Source organism: Neolamprologus brichardi, chromosome 9 (genome assembly GCF_056152115.1).
Source record: "Neolamprologus brichardi isolate AB-2024 chromosome 9, ASM5615211v1, whole genome shotgun sequence".
NCBI lineage: Eukaryota > Metazoa > Chordata > Actinopteri > Cichliformes > Cichlidae > Neolamprologus > Neolamprologus brichardi.
In genome coordinates this window covers 4221331-4244528 of record NC_142112.1, presented here as the reverse complement: position 1 = coordinate 4244528, position 23198 = coordinate 4221331, and the positions used below count along the sequence as shown (strand labels likewise).

The 23198-nt window shown below is 43.2% G+C and overlaps 1 protein-coding gene across 1 annotated transcript; it reads left to right on the top strand.

Annotated features, from left to right (window-relative positions):
* Positions 1–1468: 1468 nt before the first annotated feature.
* On the top strand, positions 1469–22058 carry zcchc2 (zinc finger, CCHC domain containing 2). The gene is made up of 14 exons (XM_087845834.1): positions 1469–2434; positions 7661–7781; positions 8143–8213; positions 9307–9378; positions 10806–10906; positions 12575–12678; positions 13802–13864; positions 14445–14499; positions 14603–14729; positions 15417–15484; positions 15606–15667; positions 17399–17491; positions 17567–18997; positions 21149–22058. The coding sequence occupies exons 1-14, from the start codon at positions 1643–1645 to the stop codon at positions 21208–21210; spliced, it is 3222 nt and encodes a 1073-aa protein (XP_087701960.1). The 5' UTR covers positions 1469–1642; the 3' UTR covers positions 21211–22058.
* Positions 22059–23198: the final 1140 nt, after the last annotated feature.

Here is a 23198-nt window from a genome sequence, read left to right as displayed (position 1 = left end):
AGCTGCGGCTCATGTTGAATCACTGCGATAAAGTCGCGGTCACTGACAAACGGAAATGACACGTTACACTCCGTTTGCTCCTCACAGATCAACCCATGGGAAAACTCTGATTTTAGCATAGTTTTCTACAATAACATTGGGATACATGTACTGTACTTAAAAATTAAGCTGAAGCAAAAGACTCAACTGTGTGTAACAGAGCCAACAGCAGAGCGGGGAAGGTTGAGGTTAGCTTTGCTCAATAAAAAGGTAGAATTATGTTTAACATGTTTCTGAGAGAAACTAATGTGTTGTCTCTCTGTAATCTCAGCCCATTATTACTCAAAAATAAAAATAAAATTGTGAACAGTGCAAAGTGGAGGCTGTTTATAATAGTTGACATAATTTTTTGTAGTATCATTTGTTTGTTTGTTTTATTTATGTGTATTCATATGAGCACAGCAGTAAAAAAAAATAATATGTTAATATATATATATACCGAACACATTATTAATGAGCTTGAAGTTCAAGATTCAACATACAGCATTAGTTACATGGATGCCACTGTCACACTTTTGTGCTGCTGGTAGTTACTGCCACTCTTGTAATTTCCAGATGTTTCCTCCAGAGGGCAGTCTTGCCTCAATGAACAGTGCTGATGGCTCGTGATCTTTGCTTTAAACTGGAAAATCTGTCCAGGAAATTTTAACCTTTTAGCATATTTTGCCACTAACATAGGGATTGGAACACATTTGGACAGATACAGATCAATTAAAATAAACTTATCCTTTTGATTTCTGATCAATTTTAAATGTGAGGTAATCCTATATTTTAAATAGAAGTGGTTTAATGAAGTCTTGTTTTCAGCACTTCAATAAAGTTCAATAAGGTTTCATCAGTAAGTGGGATTTAGAAACTAATCATCAGCCTCCATGTTTTACAAAAATAATTTCTAATGTTGGTTCGTTTCACCACAGAGCAGTTTCTCACTTTGCTTCAGTTCTTGTTTGACCCAGAGAAGATAGTTGTGTTTCATGTATATGTGTGGCTTCTTTTTTGCATCATAAAGCTTTAACCATGGATTTGAGGATGGCACAGCAAACTGTTCACAGACAGTGATTTCTGGAAGTTTTCTTGAGCCCATGCAGTGACCTGTAGTGGAGAACTATTGCTGAGATCACTAAAAATGGGTGATGTGTATGTCGGCTGTGCCCACGAAGCATCTTTTTCTGGCCCTCGATTTAGTTTAGTGTTTCATGCACTACACTAAATCTCTCCAAACAAAATTAAGTAGCAGAATACGCTGTTTTGCATTAGAGTAGGCCTATTACAGTAAAATTACAGGCCTGTAATTAAATTTTACATTTGAGTTTTTCAAGTACTGTATTTCATTGTGCCACTGTAACTCCAACACCAGTCGCGCGGTGGCAGCAATGAGCTAACAGTAGTTGCCACACTGCCGTTAATACAGAGTAGAAGAAGACTGTAACTTCGTGAAAAGGGCTTCTGTAGTGGCGCCGCGTCAGATGCTTAGCTAACAGTAATAACACGGTAAAACGACGGATATTCGGTTCTTGATCAGTATTACGAGGCGGTGTTAGGTTGTCAGTAATGTATATTGGTCCGTCGTCTACACTTTAAAGGCTCTCTCGTAGCTCTGATAATGCTGAAAATGAAGCTACCGACGAAAACGGGCGAGGAAGGAGGTAACCAAACGGCTAAGAACGATTCATTGGATCGGCCGAAGCACCAACATGTTCTCGGGGCGGCATCTTCCTCCGTGGCGTATGACAAGCTGGGGGACTCGCCCAGACCTCCGGTGCATCCAGCACAACTGGACAAGGAGAGCGTCTTTGAGTGGTTCGGCCTGCACCTAAACCCTGCTAAGCGTATCGAGTTCATGTGCGGGCTGTTGCATATGTGCCAACCCCTGGAGCTCCGTTTTTTAGGATCTTACTTGGAGGATCTCGCTAGAAAAGATTACCATGTTTTACGGGACTTTGAGTTTCGAGCAAATAGTCCGAGCGATTTGGGAGTGTTAACGGACGTGGTTGACCCAGTGATCAGGTCTAAACTCCTAGTCTGCCTGTCCCTCCTCGGGTCTGACAGCAGGGAATGTGCTGGAATACTCTTTCGGATACTCAGCCATGTCAACCCGGCCTTGTTCTGCAGAAATTACGACTGCCCCCTCCCTCCATTTAGGGACTCTCACGTTCACTCGCCGTGTCAGGCCGACAGTATGTACGGAGGTTCAGAAGAAGACTGCGGCTTCTCTGCAAACGACACAGCCGGAGGACCTCTGGAGCAGATTGCGCTGCTTTTTACTATGGCGTCCCTGCACCCAGCCTTCCACTTCCACCAACGCCAAGTTGTTCGGGAACTGCTCGACAAAATAGAGCTTTCTATGGAGGAGGGAAAGCGTCAACGCCAGCGTAGATTAAACGTCCAAGCAACGGTAATGAGCAACAAACCAACTTTAGCCCATCTAAATCCTAAGCTAGCTTGTTAAACTCGCCCAACTTTAAAATGTGTTCTTCAGCAGAATTGGTTAAAGTGGGGAAAAGCGTTAGATACATGTATTTCAAACTACGTAACACGAAAATAATGTCACATATTGGTAGAGTATGCTCAGAGCAAACATCCTGCTAGCATTAGCTGCCATTATACTATGCTATCACTAACATGAAAGCCAGCCGGCTACCCTGCTGCTAGCTACAGTTTGGGCAGCTGTTACACGCTCGGAGCTGTTTTGTAGCCTGCTGTTTAACTGTATGGGTTACCATCATCTGTCTAACCGCCATTTACAGTGTAAGTCGCTAACAAGCTTATTGGAGGGTAAGTGGTGCCCTTATTAAAGCTATATTCAGATGCAATGCCAAGCGCTCCTCTCACAGCACTAATTCTCAAACAGACCGCTTTCCAAGCGGCTCTGTGCTGTAGCAGGTGTTTGATAAAGAGCCGATCTCCCAACAATCACCCAACCACACAGCTGAATATCCATCCATCCATCAAAAAACTCCTTTTAGCTGCTGTGGTCTTAATTTTCTATGAAAGGTGGGATTGGTAACATGTTTTGGTGTCATTTTTAAAAACGCTTTAGAATATATATATATATATATATATATATATATATATATATATATATATATAAAAATCAAAAGCACGAGTTGGAAATGGACTCCCTGCAAGTGTATCTCATAATCTTATCAGCCGTGTCTTTCCAGGCCAGATAAGATGAGTAGTGTTAACTGTAAGAATTGCGTGTTAAAAGAAAGATGCAGAAAGCTTTCACCTGGGGAAGTATGGTTCAAATGTCAGGCTTAAACTGCATTGAAGTATTTTTTTAAAAATCATTTTTAAAGATTTCAGCTTTCATCTTTGGTTACTTTTTCTGGTGAAAAGGGCTTGGATCTAAAACCCCATGTCTGATTTGAGGGTATATCTGCTCAGTAGTTCTCTGCTGATGCCTGTGGTAGGTCACGTAAAACCACTTGTCCAAAGCATTTCACATGGAGCAGTGTGGATGTTAATCCTAAAGGAAAGAAGGTTCCCATTACTGGCACTGCCAATGTAATGCTAATGTACCTGCAAGCAGCACTACATTTTTGACACATTATTGCCGGGGACCTGATGACACTGTATACAATACCAGACACTGACATATGAGTGGGAGCAGCAGAGATGCAGTGTGAAGTGTTCATCAAAGGACCCCTGCTCCTTTGATCTGTTTTCCTCCATCTATTGGCAACAAAAATTGCAAAAAATATTTTGTTTTTTCTTTTCATTGGGTTTTTAAATCTCACCCCTGAACACAACCTCCTATAAAGTGGATAAGGTGTCATTATAACCCAGCCAAGTTAAGTGATTCCTTCATGACATTAATATTAAGTATATTGAGTTATCAATGTATAGCTTTTTTAGCATACCTCCTTGGGCTGTTATCAACACCATTTATGACTGAATCCTTTAAACTAAACTGGCTGCTTTTTGTTTCGTCTAATCTGCTTCCAGATTTGTTAATATAATTCAAAGATATAACATAGAAATGCATCACAAAGTTGCATACAAAGCCAGGACATTTTGTCTACCTGAATATTATTTTTTTATAAGCAGGTTTACTGTGATATCCACTCTTTTCTTACCTTTCCTCACCAGTCTGTGTTTAAGATTTCAGTGATTTCTCTGTTCTATAAGAGGATCCAAGCAACTCAGTAAGCCTGCTTTGTTTAACAGGATTCAGTTTGCTCCCCAGTGGCTGAAACTGAAATATTAATATAATTTCTGTAGTATTTAGCTGTTTCTTGATTAGGGCTGCCACGATTAGTCGACTAGTCACGATTACGTCGACTATCAAAATCGTCGACGACTGATTTAATAGTCGATGCGTCGTTTGAAGCTTTGTAAGATCCTGAAAGACACAGGAATAAGTAGCAGGATTTAAGAGTGTAATAACGGACTGAAACAGAAGATGGCAGCACTGCATGTACAAGGATGCCAGCTGCCGTTAAACCCCGAAGAAGAAGAAGCTGTGTCCCAGAATTCATAGCGCAGCCCAGCTCAGTTTCCAACAATGGCGGCAGCTAGTTAGTTTTAATATTACTCTTATTATTCTTTCTGGGTCACAAAATAATGGTTTAACATATTTTCAGGTGAGAATGTAGCTGTGTAAACCTCAAATATCTGCTCAGTTTATCAAGACACCACATATTTTCAAAAGCGCTCCGACGTTTTCGGAGACGTCTGTTAGCCACTAGCTCGATAGCTAGCCGGGGGCTAGGCTAACTAGAGCCGTGAGAACACCGGACTCCCGGCAAATCGTTTTCAAACCCCCCGCCGTCTTTCACTACTCAGGTTAAACATGATATATAAGTCACTTAGATAACTTAAAAATGTTATTGTTTGGCTTTTTTAGTATTTTATTTGTTCCTGAGTAAATCGGTTTGGCTGAGATTAAAGTTATAGTTTTTACACAGCTGAATAAACGTCAAGCAGACAGCTGATTATCAGAAGTGTGAGATGCTCGAGAATTTACTCCGGTGTCCTGTTATATTTTAGATAGCAAGGAGTTTACTAAACTTCACCGAAACAATCTGCAGATTTCATTAAAATTTATTAAACTATCATCTTGTCTTTATTGTTAGTTAGCACAGACCTTAAACACAAAGCTGTAAGCTAATGATAGTTATATAAGAGCAGATGCTGCTGGTGCAATAAGCTGTACGTTTTACGTCCAATGGATGATGATCTGATTAGTCAAATAATCGGTGACTAGTCGACTATCAAAATAATCGTTTGTGGCAGCCCTATTCTTGATGTGAGCGTCCTGTAGCTCTGTGTAAACATGGTGGTCCCTCTTGTCTCCAAACAGCAGTTGTTAGTTCATTTGATTCCAATTAGGTACAAACTGTTGATTTCAGTCATTAAACCTGGTTCCACAGGTTTGTGTTATAAGTGGATAAAGTTCAAACCACAGGCTCTGTTGAAGCGTACAGGAGGGCATAATAACATCGGCCCGTATTGAGAAAACGGTTTAATAGTTTTATCTATTAAACGATTGTTTCAGCTTTATTTTATGAATGAACAAAACCTCAGTTAACTAACCTGAAGTCATGTGAAGAATGCAAAGCTCTTCTGTAGCCACTGAAGGGGGAGAACTTCCCACTGCCTCATGAGAAACCCCTCACTCGTTTTGGTCTGCCACTCTAAAGGATCTGAGTTTGCATGTTGCTGCCTAATGCACACACGTGGGGGATATGTAGCAGGAAATAGCAGTCGCTATTCTCTATGTAAGATACTTAATGGAACAAAGTGTGAGTTGTTTGGTCATGAGACTTTCTTAGTTTCCAGCCCAGTCACATTATGCTAGTAGCAGCATACGTGTCTGTATCTCTGACTTGAAGGCTTTCTGTTCCACGAGTCCCGGGATGAAGTCATTGTGAGCCAGAACCCTGCCTGATGAAGATGCACTGCTCTTAATAAAATCACTCGTGCCCTTTTTAAAGAATAGTCTCTGGACTGTGCCACTGTCAAATGTGGGCAAACACATAGAGAAAGTGAATGGTTTGAAACAAATGGAGGGTTCTGGGGTTTTGTTATGCATACATCATCTCTGTTTCATCCCTTGTGACTGACACAATGTTGTGCTTTGCTTGGCCTTCTTGTAGCCACAGACGGATGCTGTAGCTTTGCTCTTTTCTGTACTATTTGTATTATGTATGCATGTGCTTTTTTCTCTTTCTTTGCTCAGCATTTCTGTGGGTTCATGTTTCCTGTTGGCTTGTAATTTATCACAGACTAATATTTGCTTTGGGCCATTGATTTCATTTTGTGTCAGAAGTGAATTATAAAGTCACTGCAATTAGTCTTACACTCCGTAGAAAAAGCTGAAAAATGTACTCAGAGATTAGAGATGGCACGATATCACTTTTTTATGTCCGATACCATAAATTTGGAAATCTGCCGATACCGATATGACTCCAATATAGTGCAATTTTTTAATCAATAAAACTGATTTTTAATTTTTTAATTTTTAATATCTTGCTGCTTTTTGTATAAGTTCATACTGACGTTAAAAAAAACCCCGCTAAAGCTATTCTGTTATATCTGTATGTAAAAAAAAAAAAATAAATAAATAAATAAAAAAAAATAAAATTAAATTAAATAAAAATTAAAAAAAAAATAAATACACTGCACCCAAAATATTTCATAGTTCAGCAACACTGATCAATCTAATAAACTTAAACCTGCTCCATCCTCCCTATTCCGGTGTTTTAAAGAGTTGTTACACCAGATTAAAACTTTGGGTGTAAGATTCAGATAATTATTTATTAAAAGCTCGACATTTTAAATGAGAATAAGAAAGAAAAGTATGTCTTTGTGCCCCCTTCTCCCTGTTCATGCCCTATCGGCCCCCCTGGCTAAACGTTGCTAGATCCGCCCCTGCACAGTTACAGCCGTCAGCTGTAGAAAAAGATCCTGGTGTAGAAAGTAATATTAAATAAATTCTAACAACAGCTGATCAAGCTTAAACGTGCTGCTGTTGTTCAGCCGCTGGTTTCCTCTTTCTGGTGAGAAGTGGACCAAAAACAAAGAAGAGATCATTGATCAGTTTCACATTGAAGCAGCAGGAGAGAGAGAGGCAGTCGCTCCATATATCTGTTGTTAAGCTTAACGCTGGAATGCTTTACAAACATTCAGAGATGAACTTACACACTTGTTTTACTTCTCTGGGAAAACTTCCTCGGAGATGAAATGCTGGTTTGGTAGGAGGCTACAAATACACACAGCCGCTCTATCACGTGAGGCACACTGCTCCGACGTGCTACGGTTATGAGCCGAGTTACGCCATGTTGCAAGTTTTGTGAGGTGCTTTTTTGATATTTAATGGATCAGATTACATTTTTTATTTCTCTCTGATATCCGATCCAGTAATTTACGTCAGTATCGGACCGATACGTAATATCGGATAGGTCCATCTATATCAGAGATCCCGGGATAGTATTCCAATTTTCAGATCCCTTCATTGATCTCCAGCTGTGTATTGTGGGAAAAGTAAAACAAACCACTGGTGGTGTTGATCAAACTTTGGTAACCGTGACTCTTGTGAAATGCAGTACTTTCTAAGTAGAGCTCAGCTTGCAGTGAATTAGCATGTTTCTAACTTTGAGTGTTTGTTTTCCAGGAGCTGATGGGCCAGAAGGGAGATTACCTGCCCTCTCAAGGGCTTGGGCTAGGAGAGTGTCCAGCCTCCCATCCACCTTGCCAGAGCCGACGGTCCAGCCGCAGGACAACACAGAGAGAAGGTGAATAGAAAGGATGCACATACTGAACACGATGGATATTATCTGCTGCAGGTGCAACTGAGGTCTTGGCAGCTTTGATATGTGCCCTGAGTCAGTTTCTTTTTCTTTGCTGTAATCATTTCTAAGGCACTAATGGTTTTTGTTATGTTGGCACTTTGTACAGCCGCAGAGAAGCCAATACACATTTTTCTCTACTTGCTGATTTATTCATGGCAGGTGCTGAAGTGACCCTGATATTGTATGGGCTTAAATAATTCAGCAGGCTTTCAGTAGACCTGTACTACTGTGTCTGACGGTATTAGCTATGTTGCTGTTTTTATGGAAAAACGATATCATTAGTGTGTCCTCTGTGTTTGTGCAGCCGTGCATATCGAGGGAATTGTGCTTAGGGGCATCTGTCGGAAGAGAACGGACAAGGAATACAATTTTGAGGTAGGTAACCGCGCACACGCACACTCGGGCACCGCTTCAGATCAAGTCAAAGATGAGCTGTGATGTTAAGTTCAAATCTGAATTTTTACTGTTGACCTTTGAGTAGCTTTGCATGATTGACAGTTCAAAATAAGAAGTCTGTTATTGCAATAAATTGTCTTTTTCCTGTCGTTGGAGCCCAAAATGCTTTTTTTTCCAAATACACGTGTGTACAGGCAAAGGGTCATTGGTTGTTTTGCTAACTTGCTGCCTGCCATGCTTCTCAGGCGGGTCTGAACGAGTATGTTTGCCCTTATATTCACCACATGTGACACAGTGACAGAAAGTTAAGGCTCCTCATTCTTCGTGTACCTGCTCAGTAACACGTACAGAAGCTTTCTGCTCTGCCACCAACACCCGCAGCTGTGAACTTGATCATGCAAGAAAACTGCAGCTTTTACATGTGCCCCTATTGTCACACACAGTTATGTGCCCATTATAACGCCCAGATAGTTTCCTGTATTTCCTTTACTTTGTTTGACCTACTTGGCTGCTGCGCTCAGAAAAATCCCATTTTCAGTGGTGCATGGCGTGTCAGTGTCACAGCTGGTGACTTCATCCCTTGAGAAGTCTGTTTAGATCTTTATAGAACAAAGTAACCTGATTGTTTATGTGCAGAGAAATCATTAAACAATTGGAGAAGAGCCTAACTGTCCTGTTGGCTTTTCTAAGCTTTGACAGTAAAGCCAGCAGCTCTGTTTGGAGCTGCTGATGCATAAGACACAGACACGTATCTTTGTAGCGCACTCATGAACAGAACTTTAACTTTTGACATGAGCAACTCCTGAGATTAGAAAAGATGTCACACCTCGATTTCTTAGCAGGAGAGTAATCCAATCTTCCTTTTAACACAAGTTTAGTTTTTTCTTGTTTTATTTGAATGGTTTGTTTGTTTTTTCCACTTATGCTCACAGGTTGATCACTTTTGATTCAGTATCGTTGCCCTGCTTGGGTGTCTTTACGCCGTTACTGTGCGGTAAACGTCTAGTGCAGTCCTTCTGTGAGGTGTTTTTGGCACGTGTGGCTTTGCAGTGATGTCCTGCTGCTGTTTCAGGTGAAGTGGTCCGACTCCTCTTTCAGCAAAGTGACCAAAACCCATTTTGAGCTGGAGAACTTCCTCCTGAAGGTAATCACAGCAGTAATATTACATCAGAAGAGTATATGTAAAGGAACTTTCAGTGTTGTGTTATATTCCTTTATCTGTTGAACTGTTTTTTTTTTTTTTAAAGATATATAATTAAGACAGTTTTCTGATTGTACAGAGGTTTCAGTCTGAGTGTGTCACTGTGACATGTGCAACTAGGTAGAGGTGGGAATCACCATACATCCCACGATACGATATTATTGCAATTTTTAAAAATATTTTGCGATATTCAGATTCTGTACATAAAGGTAAACTTTATCAATATTCATTTTCTCTAATATCAAAGTCTCACACTCAGTCTTTCTCTCATTTCAGTTTGATTGTTGACAAACTGAACGGTTTGTATTACAGTCTAGTCCAACTTAACTGAATCAACCATCTGGTACAATTATAGCTATTCTGAACTATGCAGTTTATGAAAACTATGCAGCCCCTTCAGCAACTGAAGAATTTGAAAGTAAATTAAAACAAAATATAATTTTACATTAAATAAAAAAGTTTTAAACTTAATTAAAATAAAACATGTCTTAAATTAAAATAAGTAAACTGTCATGTTTATTAAACACATTTGGACAGTGAAGGAATGTCAGGATTCTTGCTCAGAAAAAGGATCAACATGCTCTGAAGTCAGAGCACAAAAACCTTTTTTGTAACAAAATATCGATTTCTGCTGTCCCTGTATCCATACATTATTAGCAAACAAAATATCACCATGCTACACAGTATCCATTTTTCCCCCACCCCTACAACTAGGTCCGTTTTGTTGTAAATGATGCAAAGACGTTGTGGCAAATGGACGAAGCTGTAGGTAACACATTTAATCAGCACAGTTAATTTAGCTACTTGAATTTCAGGGTCGTGCTGGCTCACTGTCAGAACTTCAGCAGACACATCAGCAGAACAAAGTGACAGCAGTGTTAATAGTAAATAGGAAATAGACTGATACACTGGTAATTACTGATTATTTCTACACTCTCAGCAGTTTGTACTTCAAGCACTTATAAATGTTTTTCTTGTGTAACATCTGCACACCAGCTCTGGTTGTATCCAGGGAAACTTGCTGAGGATACTGTGGAGCAGTTGTCATTGGCAATCGAACCACTTTCTGATTGGTCTTACCTCCATCAGTAACAGCTGCATGAGTCCAGATGCCAATTTCAAATGTTTGGCCAGTTTTTAAAAAAGAAGCATTTTCACAGTGGGAGGTTTCACTAAAGTTTATTGGTCGTCCTGTACGAAGCTAATCTGTGCACAGGTGATCAGGATGTACCATCGTATATACATTATGGTAATACAGCTTCAGTCCACGCCACTGAACCCAAAGCTGCTTATTTAGCACAAAAAGGAAGTCGAGGTCAATGCTTCTGTGCATCCCACCTGTTGTTCACATTCCCTCTTTTTCTCTGCAGCTTCCTAAGGATCAGTGTACGGAGTCTTTTGAGAAGAGCATCTTGAGTCTTTTGAACCAGGGGGGCCAGTATGAGAGCAGGGAGGTGGAGAAGAACCTCAGGTAATTTACATTTAACCCACTTGTTCACCTGCAATCTTAAAAAGCTGCGGGACAAATTCTCCTTTTGATCTCTGGCTAGATGAGCCGGTTTCTGATGAGGAATATTTGTTTTTGTTGAGCATTTCTGTGGCGAGCTTGTGTTAAAATAACTTGTTTCGGCTCCATCTTGTTCGGCGTTTTCTGCCATTCACATATCTGATCACATGGAAACATTGTGGACTGCAGCTTTGGCCGAGGACTTGCCGCAGTCGCGACTGTGGTCATTTTGTTCTGTTATTCTGAGTTCTCCAAGGATAAGAGGTCAACATCTGTCTTGCTTTACCCAAAGACGTTGTTCAGCATCATTTCCTGTGTGTAAAAAATCCGACATGCATTCCTACTCCTCACTGCGCCACGGTTTACTTTGAAAACAAGTAAGAAGCTTTGTGGCATTTTGAGGCGCTCAGTAGACTTGAACGACAGCAGGTCAGTGAAGGAACGTCGGAGGAGATTCTCAGTGTCCTGCGGTTATTTATCTCAGGTGTGTGCGTGCATGTGTGGAGGGAAAATGTCACCAGAGATTAAGATGTAGTCACAATGTGATGAGGAGGGCAGCCTGAGAAACCAAAGGGCCTGTTAGTGTCAGACTGTAATCCTCCTGTTTCACACTATTTTGCAAATCGAACAGCATCGTCTGTCTTTTCTTTATACATCAATACAGCCAGTTTAAAATCTAAACAAAAACAATTAGCTAACCATCGCTGTGTTATTTTGAAAGCTTGAGATTAAAATAGCTCTGAACAAGCAGCTCCGTCGGGATTTTAAGTACCTTCGTTTCCATCAGTGTGCTGTGTGTCGGTTATTGTTGCTGCTGCTACAAACCAGCAGGACAAACTAACACATGACTCGGGGCTGTGTTTGGAACACCGTCACCCCCGTCATACCAGTACTGCAGGGTGGAAAAAGGAGCGGGGGCCCTTGACCTAGAAAGCACAGCTAAACATGATAACCTGTCAAATGGGTCTGACCCTGTGTCCCTGTAATACATGTCAGGCAGGCTAAACGGGGCTGGTTGAATGGATAGTCAACCCACAGAGGGTTTTTTCCTTTCATTTCTGATAACACACACACACACACACACACAGTGGGTGTGGCCTCTCCACCAGTTTCATTTAGTGTGAAGTGAGACTGTGGAGTGAGCGGGGAAACTGAAACCTATCTACTGTTTTTGTTTGCATCCAGAGTCCAGCCCACTTTCAGACTTTTGTCTTGTGTCTCATCTTGTATGAGGCGAGGCTTAACTAGTGCTGGAGCGAAGCTTTTTGCTTCACTGTTGGCTACAGTTATGCACAGTGCACGACAGGTTAAATGTTTATGGACTGGGGGGTTGGTACGATCATTATGAGAACGGGGCACACAGTGATTAGTGTGACTGTGTTAACCCTGGTACAGACTGTACCCAGCCTCTCACCCTGCTGGATCCATACACTCCCACAAATCTGAAATTGATAAGCAGAAGAACATGGATATTTCTGTGAATTCTTCAAGCCTTTATGATCATGTAACTGATATATTGTCAGCTCCATCCTGTGCATGCAGAGTAATGGTGTCATTCTGAAGTCTAAATTTAGGGTTTTTGTTTGTTAATGAACAACCTTTCACTCGTGTTGTCTCTGTTCTCACCTGTAGAGAGAGGTTCCTGTCTGCGCCGCCGCTGTTCAGGCAGACCAGAAAGGTCTGCAGCTTCTTCAACTGTGATTCCAGTTACGCTGCTAAACCTACTTGTAGCAGATGTGAGTATAAGGCCAAGATACTTAGAGGATATTCATGTTAGATCAGGGGCGGGGCAACTCCAGGCCTCGAGGGCCCTGCAGGTTTTAGATGTGTCCTTAATCCAACACAGCTGGTTTAAATGGCTAAATTAGCTCCTCAACATGTCCTGAAGTTCTCCAGAGGCTGGTAATGAACCAATCATGTGATTCAGGTGTGTTGACCCAAAGTGAGATCTAAAACCTGCAGGGACACCGGCCCTCGAGGACTGAGATTGCCCACCCCTGTGTTAGATCATGCAATTGTCTGAAAGGTCAACTGTTAATTACTAAGCTGCAGCATCATCCTGCAGAAGAGTCAGTGGTCTCACCTCCTCTCTGAAACACGCACGTCCACCAACATGTCCTCTGGTCCTTTGTGAGGGAGCGCACTCACAGTTCAGGTTCATGTATGCAGCCTTACAATAGCCGGAGAAAGCAACAAGAACTATTTTGTGTAATGTTGTATTTATTGTTTTTATATTTTGAACCTCTCTGGCTTCCTGTTTAGTTCATTTTCTTTATTTATGTAATTCAATTCAATTCAATGTTATTTATATAGCGCCAAATCACAACAAAAGTCGCCTCAAGGCGCTTCATAGATACAGGGAAAAACCCAACAATCATATGACCCCCTATGAGCAGCACTTTGGCGACAGTGGGAAGGAAAAACTCCCTTTTAACAGGAAGAAACCTCCAGCAGAACCAGGCTCAGGGAGGGGCGGGGCCATCTGCTGTGATTGGTTGGGGCGAGAGAAGGAAGACAGGATAAAGACATGCTGTGGAAGAGAGACAGAGATTAATAACAGATATGATTCAATACAGAGAGGTCTGTTAATACATAGTGAGTGAGAAAGGTGACTGGAAAGGAAAAACTCAATGCATCATGGGAATCCCCGGCAGCCTACGTCTATTGCAGCATAACTAAGGGAGGATTCAGGGTCACCTGGTCCAGCCCTAACTATATGCTTTTGTAATGAAAGTAATAAAATGCTACAGATTTTTTTGGTCTTGAGTGATCAGACATATGGAACAAAGTGGTTTTCCTTCATCACTTGTGCTTTAATTCCTGGGTTTTCACCTTTTCTGTGTTTTTGTTTTTGAACAGGCAACTGTCAGCTGGGCACAGCCTACCAGGGAGACTGCTCCGATGCCTCCAGTCAGGAGGAAGGTGAGAAGGGGGGTGTTTTTCTATGATAGTGGTGGAAGTGCAGCATGATGAGGGGAGAGGTGCATGGAAGTTTGTGTAAATCGCTGATTGTGGGCACTGACAAAACAAAGGCACGGCCCGCTAACCGGGCCTGCTGCCCGAGTCTTACTAGTGTTTATTTTTGGAGGTCAGTCGGAAAAGCTGAGTCTGTTTCAAATCCTCATATTTCACAGCTATATTTGCCCCATCATGTGCCACGGGCAGCAGGCAGCACGTCCTGCTCAGACTTTATATAAAGCTTGTTAATCCTGGACGATTTGCTTTCTCCAAAGAACAGTTTGATTTTTAATTTTTAAAGCCATTTATCATACAGACACAGAGATGGGTCTTTGTTGATCTTTGGTCCTGCAGCTAACAGTACACATGAATCACTTCTCCTTTGTCAGGATGTAATCAAACGTGCACACTGTGCTTCACCCTAGTTGTGCTCAAGCTCACATGTGTCATTTGATGGGTAATAATGTGTGGATTGTAATGAACAATGAGTTGGATCAGCGCCTCCATCACTGACTTTTTCTTTTTTAAACCCTGTGAAATCCAGAGTCGTATCTACAGGGACACAAGAAAAAGCACGGGTCCAAGAGTCCGTGCCAGCTGTGAGTATCATCTCTGCTTCGCCGCTATTTTTGTCTCCAGAATTGAAAAAACTGTTAGTGAAGCAGAAAAAACATATTAACCAAAAGCACGTGTTCCTCTCAGCGGGCTGTCGGCTGCCAAAGGCTCCCAGGTGGACCCTCGCAGGGGAGGACACGCCGCAGAGCTCAATGGGCCTGCAGAGAGGAGGAAGAAGAGCTGCGCGCCACGAAGCAGCCAGGAAGCCGAGCAGGTCGGGTTATGTCCCAGTCCGTCTTTGTCTCGCGTGTACAGAAACATGTTTCGATTAAAGAAGCTCTTACTCGTGCTCAGCAGTACTCGAGCGTGCCACTGAGACACACAGCAGTCATGTGATTGCTAACACTGGCACCGTGTTGTAGAAACGGCAGCTCGCTGTGCTGCAATCTGCTCCTTTTGTGCAGCAGGTGAGCTCATCGCTGCAGCAGGTTCAGTCCTGTGAGTAAAGCTCAGGAGTTCAAAGTGATTTCACTGTTAATCATTACGGGCTGCAGACGTTTGAAGGCCGCGATGATTGCATTAACCCAGCTGCTCCTGTGTCTCTGATTGGACGTGCCACGTGAAGGGGAGTGCTCTGTGCTATCTCGCTAACATGCTCAAACACTGAGAGGTGGAGGACAGTCTGCTGACAAAGCACATTCTTCATCTCACTCATAACCAATTTATTTCAGAGCCCTGGATGGGACTGACTCCTCAGTGTAAACTGGTGTTACACTGGGTTGTTTTTCTTTCTTTGTTGTTGTTGTTTTAACTCATGCTCCAGCTCTGTGTAGTGTTTGTGTAAATTGGTAGGGATCCCCTAATACGCTGTTAGCTGAACAGCTGAACGTGATTAATGGCAAATTGAGTGATTCCAGAGGAGCTGTGAGCTGCATGTTAACGACTCCTCGCTTTCTTACAGCACCAGGACGCAGACAAGAGGAGCCACCCGTCCACCAAAGCCAAGAGCAGAGTGCCGCCCACAGAAGGGTATGTCTGCTCCACGAGCTCGAAGAGGCTCCATGTTTCCCTGTGTGACACGTTTGAGTCTGCGTTAGTGTACAGTGTACTGCATCTGTGTTAACATGAATGCTCTGCTCTCTGTTTTCAGAGAGAAGGTGAAGTGCAAGTCCTTTGTGTCCAACGGGTGTTTGGTGGCAGCCCCGAGGAAAGGTAAGCGTCTGTAGCAGGAGGCGGTGCACTTCAACAGGACGGTGCTTTTGAAGCAGCTCCTATAAGCTGAGCAGTGTTGCTAACTTAGCGACCTTTTTTCCTTTTTTCTTTTCTAAAAAGCGACTTTTGTTGGTGTTATTAGTCAGACTTATGACCACTTTTTGACGTGAAAGCACGTATCGCTGTTCCTCTCAACAAGCCGCCCGTGCCAAAGCGCTCACAGGCGGCGGATCATTCTCACGTAGCGGTCGCCCACAGCTGCAGTCAGAGCGGGAGATGCTGACCCCTACACGCCCAAACTGCAAATGAGTCACGCATGAGCGAAGCCGCTGCTCCCGCACTCACTGTAACGCAGTCAGTTCTTGTTTTACTGTTTGTGCATCAGAAGGTTTAAAACAACTTAAACACAAACACACAGTAACTCAGCCAGAGGGCCTGTTTCAGGTCACTTTTGCCGGCACCAAGCCTGGATGAAGGAGGTGGGCTGGAATCATGACATTAAAAATCAATTCAAAATTTATTTATATAGCACATATTAAAACAACAGTGTTGACCAAAGTGCTTCAGTCAGTAAAAGCATGAGACAATTAAAACAAACAATAAAAGAGGACAACAAACAATAGGTAACAACACAACAAGCTGGACCAGCCAACTAGACAGAATCAAAAGCCAAAGTAAAAAAATAAGTTTTAAGACGTGATTTAAAAGACTGGATCGACTCAGCTGTACGAATATGAACAGGGAGGTTATTCCAGAGTCTGGGCGCCACGGATGCAAAGGCCCGGTCACCTCTCGACTTCATTCGAGTCCTAGGTTGTGCTAGGAGCCTGTGATTGGACGATCTAAGCGCTCTGTTGGGATTGTATGAGTGGAGTAGTTCAGAGAGATAGCTGGGCGCTAAATTATTCAGAATATTAAAAGTGAACAAAAGAATTTTAAAATCTATTCGATATTTAACAATGTAGTTTGGCTAAAATTGGAGTGATGTGTTCATGGATTCTCGTAGCTGTTAAAAGACGCACAGCTGCATTTTGAATTAACTGAAGAGAGGAGTGTTGGAGGCCCGAGTAGAGGGAGTTACAGTCGTCCAATCTGGATGTGATAAATGAGTAGATAAGCTTTTCAAGGTCCTTTAAAGGAAGGAGCGGCTTTGCTTTGGAAATCTGACACAACTGGTAAAAGCTGTTTTTTACCACAGTAAAAACAATAATTTTTAAAAGAATTTCATTTGTAGTTCTAAATATATTCTAAATGCATTTAGGGTGTTTGTTTTAAACATAAGCATGACAGGTTATGCAAATTAGGTGATGACCTCATTTAGCGACTTTTAGCACAGCCAATAGCTGTTTTCCTTACTGAGTTGGCAACACTGTATCAGAGGCTGTCCCTCTGACATGTGACCGGGAATGTAAACACATGGTATTGCTATAGCAATGATACTGCGATGTAACACCTTTATGTTGCCTAATAATGTTTCTGTGTTATCATGTGACATGGTGCTAGCGGTTGCTGCATGGATGGTATTAGTAGACAGTAAACGACTAATAATAACACGTCTCTTATAGGCTGGAGTTCCTCATGAATCGCAGCTGAAGCAGAGTCTCAGTCACTAGTTTAATAAACTCGTCAGTAAATCTCGTCTTATCGTAAAGGACACGTTAACAATCATGCTGTGTCTCGTGTTGTATACACAGTAGATGGACGCTTTTGTTTGACACATTGTTGTTGCAGATGGCGGTTCATCGTCAGAAAGCTGCAGCTCGCCGTCCAGCCCACAGCACCGAGGACCAGAGAGCCTGGAGAGTGAGGATGAACACAACAAAGGTAGAACTATCACACGCCCTTCTTCTAAATGAAGCCGCTGTAAAGATAAGCACTGACACTGGCGTCCTCTGTCAGATACAGACAGCCCCTGTGACGACCTCTGTAAAGGACCAGGCTCTGACATGTTCTTCACCGGACAGACTGATCCTGCTGTGCTGGCGGACGCCTCCTTTAGCAGCCTGGAGGGGAGAGCAGACTTCCCCCATATTTCCTTCATGCATAATGTGAGCTACATACTCCCCAACGGAGCTGCGGACGCTGGGCTCCCATTGGGTTCACTTCCCAGCCAGAGCATGGTTCCAGAGGGAAAGCCCTCATCGGGGCCGCTAATGATTCCGATGCCCACACTGCCTCCAGCCGTCTCTGGAATTGTGGACGACCTGGAGAAGAGGGATGTTGTCCAAACCTTTGGGATTCCTACTGGACTGCATCCTGCAGGAACGTCTGCTATGCAGCCCTTGATCCAGGGCTTCAAAACGGCGTTGTCGCACAGCCAGGGCGGCGCTGACGGAGCGCCGGGATCTTCACCTGCTGCACCGCAGGTTTCACACCAGGGTCCAATCAGACCCGTCAGCGTCATGTCTTCTCCAATACTAACCTGCCAAGACCCCGCCAACCTCAGCCCGGGCCTGGCCTCTTCTCTACCACATGTGGAGACATCGCAGAGCAAGCGCCCAGGCTTACCGTCTGCCCTGCCTTCTCCCTACACCCTGCCCCCCCCTGCTCCATCGCCTGGACAAGTACAAGCTGCTGTTCCACCAGCTGTGCCCACGCACACCCCTGGACCTGCCCCGAGCTCCAGCCCAGCACTTACACACAGCACGGCGCACAGCGACTCGACATCCTACAGTAACAGCAGCGCTTCCACTGGAAGCACCCCGGTGGCTCCCGGCAGCCCCCTCACTCTCCAGCAGCCAGCAGCAGCGCAGCAGCAGCTGCCGATGGGCTGCGGGACGTGTGGCTGTCACAATAACTGCGGCAGCCGAAGCAGCAGCGTGAGCGTCGCCTCGGGTCAGACGCCTTTATTCTTCCCCGGCCACCAGATGGCAGCAGCGCACCAGATGTTCAGTGTTCCTCCGCCGCTCTTCCAGATCACAAGCCTGTGCAATAGCAGCTACCTCACCCAGCCTCACCCTCCTCACCAGGCCAACGGGCCCACCTCCCTGCCCCCTTACTTCCCCGGTGCCGCTCCAGCACATCCGTCCCCTTACCTTAACACTCACGCCCAAAGTCATGCAGAGGTACCGTCGCACATGCTGGCCACGCAGGCTACAGCAGTGGTAGCCGCCGCCAGCTACAGCCTCCAGCAGCCGATGGCTCCAAACACTTCGTTCTGCCACCATGTCTACCAGCACGTGTACCCTCCCCTGGGCATGCTGCCCCCCTCTCTGTTGGGGGGAGGTGGCATTAATAAGAAGAACGGGAACGTGTCCTGTTATAACTGCGGTGTGAGCGGCCACTTTGCTCACGAATGCAACCAGCCCTCCATTGACTCCACACAGCAAGGTAACAGCTACACCCAACACTAACTGTCTTTACTCAGCTGTGCATGGTCACCACATGTGCTTTCAGACACAGTCAGAAGAATCTGCGTCGGTCACATTATCGTAGTGAGATGCAGCATGTGTGCAGACCCTACAAGTGTGTGAAACAGCGCAGTGTCACCTCCTACGTTAAGATGAACGTAATAGCTGAATACAAACAAGTACAGTTATCAGCCATAAAAGGCTGATGGACGCCAAAGTTTGTGTACGAGAATGAGGTGGTGTGGGATTTCTCACTGATTCTGTGGGTCCAAGTTCAAATCTCAGTGACCTTGACCTCAAGATCAAAGGTCAGGTTTTCTGAAGGTATTTTGAATGCGTTAACACAAACGAGGCACTTTTTCTCGACGTTTCCACAGAAACGGTTTGGTTAGGACAGGCTGATGGCAACTAAAGATTATTTTGGTAGTCGACTAACCTCCAGAGAGTTATTTGTAAAGTGTTACTGTAATCTGATTACTTTTTTCAGGTAACGAGTAAAGTAAGGGATTACTATTGCAAAAACAGTAATTAGATTACCGTTACTTTCCTGTAGGAACGCTGCGTTACTGTGTTACTAAAACCGTGATTTTTTGCGAGAATGTCTCATGACAGTGACGTAAGCGAGTGCGACGTTCGTGACAACAGCTGTGTGCAGATCAACAATGGATCATATATCGAGTGCAGAGAGAGTATGAGCGTGCAGCGTTTAAAGCGTGGAAGTACTGACCTTACTTTGAGTTTGATTCCATAAAAAGTGACAAAAACATTAGTGTCCGTTGTGCGTGGGAAGAAAACTTCTTTTTACAGCGAAAAAAACCCCTAAACTTCAGAGCAAGCACCGAGTAGCTACGACGTAATGGGAAACTCACAGAGAAACTCGCGGATTCTTCCACTGACCGCTGCACACCTGCACCAGGGTAACCCTCCGCCTACCCCACTCCTGCTTTACAGGTGAAAATAGAGCAACAGGACCGCTAGTCTTTGACTTTATTTATTTTCTGCTGTGTTTTACTTGCATCTATTTGAAAGACTGAGTGTAAACACACAAAAAATATTTTATTTTATGTGCTGGAATGTGCAGAAAATAGGTTTAAATGTTAAACTAATTTCTTCCAGTCAGAGAATGTTGCAGATAATTAAATTTTTGCTTGATGCATAAAGTTAAAAGATTAAAACTAATAAAACAAGTTTTAAAAAGAGACTTTTCCATCTGATTACATTTTGTATGATGATTATGCAGAAAAAGTAGAATTGGGCTGAAAGATCTATCACTTTATCACCTATTCAGGTTGTAAATCGTGTTTTTAAAAAGTAACTAAGTAATTAATTACTTTTGAAAATAAGTAATCAGTAAAGTAACGGGATTACTTTTTGGGGGAAGTAATCAGTAATTAGTTACTGATTAATTTTTTCAAGTAACTTGACCAACACTGCTAACCTCCACTTCCTGTGGGTAAACCTCATGTTCTCTTATGAATATCGCCTCGTTGTGTCTTCCCACAGAAAACTAATGACTCAAACACATGAATTTAAAAATGATCAAATGTATTTTTACCGTTACCCAACAGGACCATCAAAACACAAGTGAAATAAATAAAAGGGATCATCATGGACCCACTCAGAGTTGGCGTCACAGCTCCAGGGGGCCGGGGTTTGAAATGCTCGTGCGCTGCAGTGATGCTGTTGTGCAGTGAAAACATTTAACGTTGTTTTCTGTGACACGCGTCCATCCTCCTGTTTTGCCATCAGCGCTGCTGTGTTCTTCTGCATTAGTGTGTCTGCAGTCTTGGCAGGTGATGCTGCCCGCACAGCTTCCTGTAGTGTTGCACATTTACGCTGTGTTGGTACAAATCTATAATCTTCAGTATTACCAGCTCACACTTCATGGCTGTGATGGGTTTAAACAGGTGAACGTGTTTGGAAACAGTTGCAGTCGTCCTTCCTCACAGGTAGAGTAATGTAGCGCACAGAATAAGTGTGTGTGGGTTTGTCGAACCAGTCTTAACACAAACCTGAAGCGCGGGCCTGTTTGTTCTTCAGCAGACGTGCATCACTGAACGCTGTTGGTCCTGACGAGTCACGTAGTCGTGACGAAGCACTGCGAGCTGATGTTTGTGTGTTTGTGTCACAGGTGGGTTCCGGTTAAAGTACGCACCGTCCCACATCTCAGACGGCCCTGACAACGCCGACTGAAGGACACGAGGAGGATGGAGGAAGTTCCTGCGACCTCGTTTCCATGGCGGCAGCCTCTTCCCCGGGAGCTGTTTGTGAGCTGCGTGATTAAGCTTCTGTGTTCGCCACCACATCCTCTGAACAGGACCGACCTGCCAAGGGCGCCGTGGACAAAGCCGGAGTACTCGTGCCTGGAAAAAGACCTTCATCCCGTGGGGATTACTCATTGCACACGCAAACTGTCCACGTGACTCGAAGCCCCACCCCCTTTCAGTTGGTTTTTGGTATTTTTGCACTGAGGGTCGGAAATGATTAACTTATTAATTCTTAGGAAGTGAGAGCTATTTTGAGGATATTTAGTTTTAACATTAAGTGGAGCCTTCGGTCTCGACTGGGAGCTTCGTAAACACTTCTTTGTAAGAGAGAGCGTATTTATGCCTTTTCTTAACTGTTCGATTTTATTGTACAGCAGTTTTCAAAGACTACGAATCAAAGATGGATTTTGTTTTCAATTTTGCTGTAAGGTTTTTGAATGTATGTTTAAAGAGGAGCCTGATTCAGAGTGGACGGATCTCACGCATTTTTGCCACTTGGTGTGTTTTTAGTTGAAGGGTAATTGCTGCTGCTTTGTAATTTAATTTTCTTATTGTTTTCCATTTTTTTAAAAGTTGTTTTATTTAGTCAGATGCACTATAGAGAAGCAGGAGCCACTACGACATTCTGCACCGGATACACGTTCACGTTTTATTGGTGTTCATTTGAAATCTGCATGAATTGGCAAACGAATCAGCATTTTGTGTAAAACCAATTTTTATGGCTAACAGTGGAGAAGTTGAAGCGACATCTGTAGAAATAAAACTGAGATTGCAGGTAATGAGTCAGACCAGTTCTGTTCCAGGCAGCATGTTCGGTCCTCCCCATGTTGCTCTGATTTATTTATTTTTCTCTTTAAAAAACCTTAAACTTTAGTAGCTTTTTCCTTTTAGCGTCCAGAGTGTGCATCAAACTGAGACGTGCTGGCAGAAAGGCAAACATGTTCAGTGTAGTTCATATCCAAGCCCCCTCCAACATTTTTGCATTAATTAGTATTAAAGTTTAGGCCTCTTGCATTATTGGGAAACATCCTTTTCTCTCTGACTGCTGTAAACATGTTCACGTTTGGCCAACTTTAGCTACCGTGTGTTGCCCAAATGTGGTCGAGCAGCAGAAGTGTTGCCTCGGGCCCTTCGGACGACACCTGACGCTTTCTGGATTCAACTGAATCAATTGAAAAGATCTATAGTTTTGATTTCTGAATATTTTAAGGTGGACTTTAGAGTTATTTTGATGTGGAAAAGCAGAACAGCAGATTTAAAGCGATAAATATTCTCCTGAGGTTTTTGTGACACATTAAAGAAGACAAGGTGTGAATATGGAGCCCCAAAGTGGTTGAGAGTACATCAATTAATTGTTGATCATGTAGAATATAAGTGTAATTAAAGGTGGCTTAATTCATAACCCAATGTTAAGAGTTTTTAAGGAGGATCTAAGATTTTTCTAATCTCTGTTTTTAGTTCATAATGGAATTTGTCGCTGTTCCTTTATGTTTTAGCTGATAACTACAACTTACCCTGTGGCATAGACGGTGTACACAATGGGCCCACCCACTGTGATATCACCCACTGTGATATCACCCACTGGTTAGCGATGTTTGTTTCCGGGCCTGGAACTGGCAGGTGAGGAGAATCTGTCACACGTCACAACTCGATAACCGTAGTGGTCGCCCCCTGATGGCCACTGAAAATACTGCGTGTTTAAGGCACTGGCTTCACTTTTCACATCAGTCTTTACTGTCCCTGCAAGCAAACTGCTGCCCACATTAGTCAGCACAGCGTAGAGTAACTAATGCTGAGTCTAGCTGCTAGTGTAATATTCCTCCGGAGCGCTAACGACTTAGATAAGGTTATAATCTAGTTTTCTGTTTAGCTAACATTAGCTGAAGCCTTCTGAGCAGCCATTGGCAGCCTAAC

Excerpts from the sequence above, each read along its gene's own strand:
- zcchc2 (XM_087845834.1), top strand. The coding sequence starts at position 1,643 with ATGCTGAAAATGAAGCTACCGACGAAAACGGGCGAGGAAGGAGGTAAC. Across the intron at positions 14,730-15,416 it reads GCAGCCAGGAAGCCGAGCAG|CACCAGGACGCAGACAAGAG; the intron begins GTCGGGTTATGT and ends GCTTTCTTACAG. Across the intron at positions 18,998-21,148 it reads CATTGACTCCACACAGCAAG|GTGGGTTCCGGTTAAAGTAC; the intron begins GTAACAGCTACA and ends TTTGTGTCACAG.